The sequence below is a fragment of the Zea mays genome, chromosome 4, assembly GCF_902167145.1.
Source record: "Zea mays cultivar B73 chromosome 4, Zm-B73-REFERENCE-NAM-5.0, whole genome shotgun sequence".
Classification (NCBI taxonomy): Eukaryota; Viridiplantae; Streptophyta; class Magnoliopsida; order Poales; family Poaceae; genus Zea; species Zea mays.
This window is the reverse complement of record NC_050099.1, coordinates 241156076-241167027: the sequence shown is the minus strand read 5'-3', so window position 1 is coordinate 241167027 and position 10952 is coordinate 241156076. Positions and strand designations below refer to the sequence as shown.

The 10952-nt window shown below is 49.3% G+C and overlaps 1 protein-coding gene across 1 annotated transcript; it reads right to left on the bottom strand.

Moving 5' to 3' along the window:
- Positions 1–582: 582 nt before the first annotated feature.
- LOC103654828 (40S ribosomal protein S8) lies at positions 583–2989 on the bottom strand. The gene is made up of 5 exons (XM_008681653.3): positions 2809–2989; positions 2551–2623; positions 1572–1905; positions 1055–1230; positions 583–838 (listed from the first exon to the last, which is right to left on the bottom strand). Exons 1-5 carry the CDS (start codon positions 2810–2812, stop codon positions 760–762), a joined length of 666 nt encoding a protein of 221 aa, XP_008679875.1. The 5' UTR covers positions 2813–2989; the 3' UTR covers positions 583–759.
- Positions 2990–10952: the final 7963 nt, after the last annotated feature.

Here is a 10952-nt window from a genome sequence, read left to right as displayed (position 1 = left end):
CAGTGGACATACATTAGGTCCTTTGTCCTTGCAGGGGAGGAGGAACATACAGTCCTTGGGTTGTCCGCTGTCGCAGCGAAGGGGGTGCAAGTGCAGTGCAGCCGCGTCTTTGGCGTCCGACGGAGGGGTTTCAGCCGTGCAGGAGAGAAGCAAGCAGTGGCGGAGAAGCAAACATGAGGAGAGAAGCAGAGGTCCGACGTCCGACGTGCAGGAGAGAAGCTACATCTCCTATCCGGTGGAGCTGCAGCCGCGTCTCTGGCGTCAGCCGTGCGTAGGAGAGAAGGGAGAAGAACTGAAGAAACAAGCAAGCACTTTTCAACTGCAAACCCTAAACCCTATCCCACGCGCACGCCGCCCTTTTCCCTCCTGCGCGCGCGCCCTTTTCCCGCTCGCGTGCGCCTAAGCTCCTGGGCACCGCTGAGTCGCCGCGGAATCACCGCCCGGTGCCGCCTAGGCGCTCCAATCGCCTAGGGGCCCGCCTACCCCCCTAGTCCAGGCGAGAGGCCGTGGCCTAGCGACTAGGCGCGCCAAGAAGCGTCGTAGGCGACGATTTTCAAAACCCTGGCTTATGCTTCAAACAAATTCATCAACAAATAATCATACCCTGCTCAAATTGGACTAGAGCTCAATCGCTTTTAGAAAACAGTGTACAAATCAGGTCTGAAAATATGGCATAACGCTCTGAACTTGAGACGACTAACCAAAAAAGTGTACTCATCAGGACACACATTTCGGTGCAAGACAATCCATGAGAATGCTCTAAGCTACAGCGCTCTTGCCCTTCTTCCTCTGTAGCTTCTTCATGTAGAATTCAAGCTCTTTACCCTCAAGGATGTACCTGTTATATAAAAAGACAAGGCTACTAAGGAGCTGCAGGTAACGTTATAGGTGGTGAAACAAGGAGATAACTTGAAGCCAAGAAGGATAGCATGACAAGATATCTAAAATCAAAACGACCATCATATGATTTAAGCAACAGAAGTTTGTAGTACACACACAGATATGCTGCTCTAAAAATACTAAGAAAGTCTGGTGGAGGTCCATTATTTCGTACCCATCAGCTCGGCCACACTGTCCAGGACGGGAAGAAATGCATGCCAGCAACCGTCCACTGCCAAATTGCTCCTCAATGTGTGGGTCAAGGGTACGTCCCTCCTTGCGCTTCTCAAGCTTCCTCGTGACATGGTTGCTCTTTTTCGTTTCCTCAGCTGCTGCCTCAACCTCTTGTCCCTGGATGGATATTATATCAAATAATAAATGAATCACCAGAGGAAACATATGAGCTACTAGAGTAAAGAAAATGAAAAGTAATGAACTACTGACATCTGCTTTCTGGAAATACTTCAAGTAAACAAAATATATTGATAAAAATTATCAACTTCTACATTTTTTCATAGAGAAATCTAAAATAGGCTAGTGCAGAAACAAGCTATTCACGTGGTTGAAAAGAAGAGTTATCTAACAAGCTTATATTTGTCAGCTACAAAAAATGATGTATGAACTACGAAGCCAATACCTTACTAAAACATTCAGTGGTAAATAGTGAGAAGCTGTGTTCCAAGAAAGAATACCTCAGCATTATCCTTCTTTGCAGCAGGGGTTTTCTTCTTCCTACCAATGTCAACTCCATAGTGAGTGAGGTACCACTGCTTGAATGGGGCAGCATCAACTTGCACAATGGCACTCTTCACAAGGGTTTGTGTCCTCACAAGCTCATTGTTTGATGCATTGTAGACCACGTCGAGGATACGGGTCTTGCGGGTAACAGCTTCACTTCCCCATGAGTAGTTACCAGTATCAAGGCGAAGAGCCCTCCATTTCACATTACCTCCCCGAACACGGACCCTCCTCACCGTCTTATTGCTTGACAACTTGGTGTTGGCTGGCTGGCGACCAAGCTCATACCTTCAAGAGAAATGACAAGCAGAATAAACCTCTGAACGTAAGTCCTAGCATAGTACTGCGACACAACAAAGCCACGTCGATAAACAACTCTTTTAAGCAAGCTGATGACACCAATTCAGTTTGATGAAACTTGCACACAAATGATCTACAATTTTAGTGCTGCCTCAAACACGTAGAATGGACTAGTTGTGATAAAAAAAGACTATTCTGAGAAACACCAACTTCAAATTGGCTAATTGCCTTCAAGAAAATTGAAAAATACATAGAATTGACAGATACAATTGCTTATGAACTGTCAAGGCTCAGGCATTTCATTGGAAGCATCATGGTAAACAATTTTAACAGTCACAGATAATTTTTTATTAGGCAATACTCAGTAACCTCACAATTAAGGGCGACAAGCATAAATCACCGGAGTTCAACTAATAATGTCAAGAGAGAAAAACATTATTTGAATCCTTGATACAACTAAGACCAATTAATACCGCATTACCGCTGCAACCACTACACGATCCACAGGGAATCGGCATGCAAAGTTAACAAGTTAGGACCGGTGATCTAATCAAGCAGCAGCGTACTACAGAACAAAAGCAGAGCTAGGTGAATCCAGCCGTCAATAACATAGGGAAGAGAAACGGTCATTACTTTCGCTTCTTCCTCCAGGCCTTCTGCTTTCCACCGGTGGCTCGGCGCTTGTGCATCGAGTCACGCGAGATACCTGCACGGATACATCCAAACCATCCGCAGAGGCACCCATTAGCATCTCATCGCCCAAACCGAAGAACCATCGCGGCAACGTCGATCAAACCGGAAACGACTGCGGCAGCGTCGCTCAAATCGGAGAACCACCGGGGCAGCTATGTCAGTACAGGCAAAACGAGAAGCGGGTGGATGGAATCTTACCCATTGTGGCTTGGCACAACTCCTCCTCCGCCTGCTCCTTGTCCGCCCGCGCCGCCGCTCTTCTGATTGGGTACAGAAGTGAGAGAAGGAAACCCTAGGTATCGAGTGTGTATATAGGAGAGGGGAGGTGGGCCGCCTGGGCCGCATCGTTGTCTCATGCCCAACCCAATTCAAAAATGTGGAAAGGCACCGAACCGATAAATTTGGATGTTTGTAACTTAGACCTGTTTGGTTTGTGGCTAACTATGTCACACTTTGCCTAAGGTTAGTCGTTCGAATTGAGGAACTAACCTTAGGCACAAAAGTTAGGTAAAGTGTGGCAAGTTAGACAGCGAACTAAACATGCCCTACGACATCACATGAACAGGGCAGCAACACATCTCCGACAGCCACGACGACATGTACATAGGGCTCTGGCTCCCCTTTGCTAGACACGTTAGCACATTGCTACACCCCCCATTGTACACTTGGGCCCTCTCCTTACATCTATAAAAGGAAGGTCCAGGGCTCTCGTACGAGAAGGTGGCCGCGCGGGAGAACGGGCTGGCGGACAGTCTCTCTCTCGCGAACGCTTGTAACTCCCTACTACAAGCGCATCCGCCCTGGGCGCAGGACAACACGAGGCCGCGGTTTCCCCTTACTGTTTTTCCCTTGTGTTCCGTCTCGCGCCGACCCATCTTGGCTGGGACACGCAGCGACAATTTACTCATCGGTCCAGGGACCCCCGGGGTCGAAACGCCGACAGTTGGCGCGCCAGGTAGGGGTCTACTGCGTGTTGACGAACAGCTTCCCGTCAAGCTCCAGAAGGGTAGTCTCCAGCAACCTCTCCAACCCGGGACGGTGCTCCATTTCGGGAGCCTTGAGTTCATGTCCCTCGACGGCAGCTACGACATGATACTCCTTCCTCCGCCGCGCGACAACGACAATGGCAGCCGTCAGCCCGCCCATCAGCGGCGGAATCGACGACGTCTTCCCCACGTGGCGGAAGAGCAACATCCGGGTCTGTCCCGTCACCTTCCCCGCCGACGGAGGAGGAGGCGGGGCAGGCATGGCCAAGCAGGAGGCGGCACTTCGTCGGCTGTCGAGCGAGTCGATGGCACTGGCGCCCCAACGAGGGACACGTCGGGCGTTGACCTCGCGTCTGAGACGAAGACGAGCGTCGTTTCCCCGCAACACGCCAAACCCAAGCAGACGGACGACGCCAGCACGCTCGCGAAGGACTTGCTGGGCGTTAGCCTCGTACCTGAGATAACGGTGCAATCCGTCCCTGACGTGACTTCATCACCATCCGTCGATCAAGAGGTACCGTCCATTTCCCATCCTATGCCTTTTAGATTCAGCTTCGACCCACCAAGCGACCCCGCTTCGGTGGATGCTTTCATAAAGGCATATCCGAACCTTCCGGGGTATCATATGCGGTCAACCTGGGACCGACTGATGACCGTCTCGACCTACGGGCCCCCGGGTTCCGAGGAAGATGACGAGCCCGACTATGGTTGGGATTTCTCCGGGCTCGATAACCCTAGTGCCATGCGGGACTTCATGACCGCATGTGACTACTGCCTCTCCGATTGCTCCGATAGTAGCCACAGCCTCGGCGACGAGGACTGTGGCCCAAGTCGCGAATGTTTCCACGTCGATCTAGGGGGTCTCGACGAAGGCAACCACATTGGTATGTCGGAGGACGGCGATCCCCTTAGGCCTGCGCCTCGCGTTGACATCCTACGGGAGCTAGCTGTGGTCCTAGTCCCTGCGGGGGGTCAGGACGCACAGCTCGAGCAAATCCGCGAGGTGCAGGCCAGGCTCGACGAGGAAGCAGGACAACTTGGGCAGCTTCGGCAAAATATCGGGCAGGAGTGGGCAGGCCGAGCACCGGCCGGAGAAGCGCGTCATCTGGCCTAGGACGTCAGGCACCGCATCACCGACGATGCCAGGGCAAGGCTGCCCCCGGCTTCCAGTGGGGTCGGCCAGAACCTGGCTGCAGCAGCAATACTACTCCGAGCGATGCCGGAACCATCTACCACCGAGGGGCGGCGTATCTAGGGAGAGCTCAAGAATCTCTTGGAGGATGTCGCGGTCCGACGGGCCGAATGCTCTGCCTCCCGAAGGCAGGGGTACCCCCCGGAGCATCGCGCCACGACTTCCCGATTCATGCGGGAAGCCTCGGTCCACACCGGGCGCACGCGGAACACGGCACCTGCGGCCCCGGGTCGCCTCGGCAACGAGCACCGCCGCCGCGACCGTCAAGCCCAACTCGACGATAAGGTGCACCGAGGCTACCACCCCAGGCGTGGGGGACGCTACGACAGCGGGGAGGATCGGAGCCCCTCGCTTGAACCACCCGGTCCGCAGGCTTTCAGCCGGGCCATACGACGGGCGCCGTTCCCGACCCGGTTCTGAACCCCGACTACCATCATCAAGTACTCGGGGGAGACAAGGCCGGAACTATGGCTCGCGGACTATCGGCTGGCCTGCCAACTGGGTGGAATGGACGATGACAACCTCATCATCCGCAACCTCCCCCTGTTCCTCTCCGACGCCGCCCGAGCCTGGCTGGAGCATCTGCCTCCTGCGCAGATCTCCAACTGGGACGACCTGGTCAAAGCTTTCACCGGCAACTTCCAGGGCACATACGTGCGCCCTGGGGACACGTGGCCAGGCCAACGGCTAGTAGGAGGCACCGGACTGTCCGGTGTGCACCGGACATGTCCGGTGCGCCAACGGCTCTCAGGCTGCCAACGGTCGACTGCGCCATTTATGGAAGGAAATCGGGCACCGGACTGTCCGGTGCACCAGTCGACAGAAGGCAAGATCAGCCTTCCTTGATTGCTCTCAACGGCTCCTAGCTGCCTTAGGGCTATAAAAGGGACCCCTAGACGCATGGAGGAGTACACCAAGCATTCCTACAACATTCCTAAGCACCAAGACATCGATTTTACGCATTTGTTTCATTGTGATAGCATATAGAGCTCTAGTGGAGTTGTGAACTCATTGAGTTGTGTTGCGAGCTCTTGTTGCGACTTGTGTGCGTGTTGACACTCTGATTCTTGTGTCTTGTGTGTGTTGCTAATCCCTCCCTTGCTCCGTGTTCTTTGTGAATTTCAAGTGTAAGGGCGAGAGGCTCCAAGTTGTGGAGATTCCTCGCAAACGGGATTGAGAAAAAGTAAGCAAAACACCGTGGTATTCAAGTGGGTCTTTGGACCGCTTGAGAGGGGTTGATTGCAACCCTCGTCCGTTGGGACGCCACAACGTGGAGTAGGCAAGCGTTGGTCTTGGCCGAACCACGGGATAACCACCGTGCCATCTCTGTGATTGATCCTTGTTGGTTATTGTGTTTTGTTGAGAATTCCTCTCTAGCCACTTGGCAATTATTGTGCTAACGATTAACCAAGTTTTGTGGCTTAAGTTTTCAAGTTTAACAGGATCACCTATTCACCCCCCTCTAGGTGCTCTCAATTGGTATCGGAGCCGTTCTCTTCACAAAGGGACTAATCGCCCGAAGAGATGGATCCTAAGGGGAAGGGTATCGTGATCAACGATAAAGAGAAGGAATCTTTCATCAACGAGCCGAAGGATGACAAGCCTACCGACTCGGGCTCGGGCCATAGACGGAAAGATGGGAAGAAAAAGAAGACGAGGCGCATCAAGGAGATCGTCTACTACGACGACAGCGATGAGTCTACTTCTTCCCAAAAGGACGACGACCACAACGACTACGAGAGAAGGAAACCGGTCAATTCGAACTTTTCTTTTGATTACTCTCGTATTCCTCAAAGTACAAATGCTCATTTATTATCTATTCCACTTGGTAAACCTCCTCATTTTGATGGAGAGGACTACGGATTTTGGAGTCACAAAATGTGTAGTCACTTGTTCTCTCTCCATGCTAGTATATGGGAGATTGTAGAGAGTGGAATGCACTTTGATAGCTCGGATAGTCTCATGTTCATTAATGAGCAAATTCATAAGAATGCACAAGCTACTACTGTTCTTCTAGCTTCATTGTGCAAGGATGAATACCACAAAGTGAGCGGCTTGGATAACGCCAAGCAGATCTGGGACACCCTCAAGATTTCACATGAGGGGAACAACGTCACCTTACTCACCAAGATGGAGCTAGTGGAGGGCGAGCTTGGACGATTCGCGATGATAAGGGGCGAGGAGCCGACACAAACATACAACAGGCTCAAGACCCTTATCAACAAAATAAGGAGCTACGGAAGCACGCGATGGACGGACCACGACGTCGTCCGACTGATGCTAAGGTCCTTTACCGTTCTTGATCCTCATTTGGTAAATAATATTCGTGAGAATCCCAGGTACACCAAAATGTCGCCCGAAGAAGTCCTTGGAAAATTCGTAAGCGGGCGAATGATGATCAAGGAGGCGAGGTACGTGGACGACGCATTGAATGGTCCAATCAACGAGCCTAAACCCCTTGCTCTCAAGGCAACAAGAAGCAAGGAGGCGCTACCTAGCAAGGTGGCACAAATTGAGGCGGCTGGACTTAATGATGAAGAGATGGCCCTCATCATCAAGAGATTCAAGATGGCACTTAAGGGTCGCAAGGGACAGCCAAGCAAGACCAAAGCCAAGGGGAAGCGCTCATGCTTCAAATGCGGTAAGATTAGTCATTTTATTGCTAACTGTCCCGACAATGATAGTGATCAGGATCAAGGGAACAAGAGGGAGAAGAAGAAGAACTATAAGAAGGCAAAGGGCGAGGCACATCTTGGCAAGGAGTGGGATTCGGATTGCTCCTCATCCGACTCCGACAATAAAGGACTCGCCGCCACCGCCTTCAACAAGTCATCCCTCTTCCCAAATGAGCGTCACACATGCCTTATGGCAAGGGAGAAGAAGGTATGTACTCGAAACTCTACTTATGCTTCTTCAAGTGAGGACGAATCTAGTGATGAGGATGAAATAGATTATTCATGTTTATTTAAGGGCCTAGATAGAACCAAGGTAGATAAAATTAATGAATTGATTGATGCCTTGAATGATAAGAATAGGCTTTTAGAAAAGCAAGAGGATTTGTTGTATGATGAACATGATAAATTTGTAGAGGCACAAAAATCCTATGCTTTAGAAGTTAAAAGAAATGAAATGCTTTCTTATGAACTATCTACTTGTCATGAAACCATTTCTACTTTACAAGGTGTTAACAATGATTTAAATGCTAAATTAGAAGTAGCAAATAAATCTAATTCTTGTGTAGAACATGTTATGATTTGCACTAGGTGTAAGGGTTTTGATATTGATGCTTGTAGTGAACACCTAGTTTCAATTTCTAGATTAAATGATGAAATAGCTAGTCTTAATGACCAACTTAAGACTAGCAAAAGCGATTTCGATAAGCTAAAATTTGCAAGGGATGCCTACACGATTGGTAGACACCCCTCAATCAAGGATGGACTTGGCTTCAAGAGGGAAGCCAAGAACTTAACAAGCCATAAGGCTCCCATCTCTGCCAAGGAGAAAGGGAAGGCCCCTATGGCAAGTAGTACTAAAAAGAACCATGCTTTTATGTACAATGATAGAAGACAGTCTCATAGGAGTTGTAATGCTTTTGATTCACATGCCTATGATTCTTATGCTATGTATGCTTCCAGTTCTTCCTATATGCATTGTAGAGATATGCCTAGGAAAAATATTCATCATGTGCCTAGAAAGAATTTTGTTCATGCTCCTAGGAAAGTTATGAATGGTCCCTCTACAATTTATCATGCTTTGAATGCTTCCTTTGCTATTTGTAGAAAGGATAGGAAGATAGTTGCTAGGAAATTAGGGGCAAAATGCAAGGGTGATAAAACTTGCATTTGGGTCCCTAAGGAAATTGTGACTAACCTTGTAGGACCCAACAAGAGTTGGGTACCTAAGACCCAAGCCTAAATTTGCCTTGTAGGTTTATGCATCCGGGGGTTCAAGCTGGATTATCGACAGCGGATGCACAAACCATATGACGGGGGAGAAGAAGATGTTCACCTCCTACGTCAAGAATAAGGATTCCCAAGATTCAATCATATTCGGTGATGGGAACCAAGGCAAGGTGAAAGGTTTAGGCAAGATTGCAATATCAAATGAGCATTCTATCTCTAATGTGTTTTTAGTTGAGAGTCTTGGATATAATTTACTATCTGTTAGTCAATTATGTAATATGGGATATAATTGTTTATTTACAAATGTAGATGTGTCTGTCTTTAGAAGAAGTGATGGTTCACTAGCTTTTAAGGGTGTACTAGACGACAAACTTTACTTAGTTGATTTTGCAAAAGAAGAGGTCGGTCTAGATGCATGCTTAATGGCTAAGACTTGCATGGGCTGGTTGTGGCATCGCCGCTTAGCACATGTGGGGATGAAGAACCTCCACAAGCTTCTAAAGGGAGAACACGTGATAGGTCTAACCAATGTTCATTTCGAAAAAGATAGACCTTCTGCAGCTTGTCAAGCAGGTAAACAAGTGGGAGGAGCACATCATAGCAAGAATGTGATGACCACGTCAAGACCTCTGGAGCTGCTGCATATGGACCTCTTCGGACCCGTCACCTATCTGAGCATAGGAGGAAGTAAGTATGGTCTAGTTATTGTTGATGACTTTTCCCGCTTCACTTGGGTGTTCTTTTTGCAGGATAAGTCTGAAACCCAAGGGACCCTCAAGCGCTTCCTCAGGAGAGCTCAAAATGAGTTTGAGCTCAAAGTGAAGAAGATAAGGAGCGACAACGGGTCCGAATTCAAGAATCTTCAAGTGGAGGAGTTCCTTGAGGAGGAGGGGATCAAGCACGAGTTCTCCGCTCCCTACACACCTCAGCAAAATGGTGTGGTAGAGAGGAAGAACAGGACACTCATAGATATGGCGAGGACTATGCTTGGAGAGTTCAAGACCCCCGAGTGCTTTTGGTCGGAAGCCGTGAACACGGCTTGCCACGCCATCAACAGGGTCTACCTTCACCGCCTCCTCAAGAAGACTTCATATGAGCTGCTGACTGGTAACAAACCCAATGTATCGTACTTTCGTGTATTTGGGAGTAAATGCTACATTCTAGTGAAGAAGGGTAGGAATTCCAAATTTGCTCCCAAAGCCGTAGAAGGGTTTTTATTAGGTTACGATTCAAATACAAAGGTGTATAGGGTCTTCAACAAATCATCGGGGTTGGTTGAAGTCTCTAGCGACGTTGTATTTGATGAGACTAATGGCTCTCCAAGAGAGCAAGTTGTTGATCTTGATGATGTAGAAGACGTTTCAACGGCCGCGATACGCACCATGGCGATTGGAGATGTACGGCCTCAGGAACAATTGGAGCAACATCAACCGTCTTCCTCAACTATGGTGCATCCCCCAACTCAAGATGACGAACAGGTACCTCAAGTGGAGGCACATGATCAAGGGGGAGCACAGGATGATCAAGTTGAAGAGGAAGAAGCACCTCAGGCACCTCCAACCCAAGTTCGAGCAACGATCCAAAGGGATCATCACGTCGACCAAATATTGGGTGATATTAGCAAGGGAGTAACTACTCGTTCAAGATTAGTTAATTTTTGTGAGCATTACTCTTTTGTCTCTTCTATTGAGCCTTTCAGGGTAGAAGAGGCCTTGCTAGATCCGGACTGGGTGTTGGCCATGCAGGAGGAACTCAACAACTTCAAGCGCAATGAAGTTTGGACGCTGGTGCCTCGTCCCAAGCTAAATGTTGTGGGAACCAAGTGGGTGTTCCGCAACAAACAGGACGAGCACGGAGTGGTGACAAGAAACAAGGCTCGACTTGTGGCAAAAGGTTATGCCCAAGTTGCAGGTTTGGACTTTGAGGAGACTTTTGCTCCTGTGGCTAGGCTAGAATCAATTCGTATCTTGCTAGCATATGCCGCTCACCATTCTTTCAGGTTGTACCAAATGGATGTGAAGAGCGCTTTCCTCAACGGGCCAATCAAGGAGGAGTTGTACGTGGAGCAACCCCCTGGCTTCGAGGATGAACGGTACCCTGACCACGTGTGTAAGCTCTCTAAGGCGCTCTATGGACTTAAGCAAGCCCCAAGAGCATGGTATGAATGCCTTAGAGACTTTTTAATTGCTAATGCTTTCAAGGTTGGGAAAGTCGATCCAACTCTTTTTACCAAGACTTGCGATGGTGATCTTTTTGTGTGCC

Bases quoted from the DNA above. Each gene is read 5' to 3' on its own strand.
- LOC103654828 (XM_008681653.3), bottom strand. The intron at 1,906-2,550 runs GTAATGACCGTT...TTTCTCTTGAAG, and splicing joins GCCTGGAGGAAGAAGCGAAA to GTATGAGCTTGGTCGCCAGC. The intron at 1,231-1,571 runs GTATTCTTTCTT...ATATCCATCCAG, and splicing joins CAAAGAAGGATAATGCTGAG to GGACAAGAGGTTGAGGCAGC.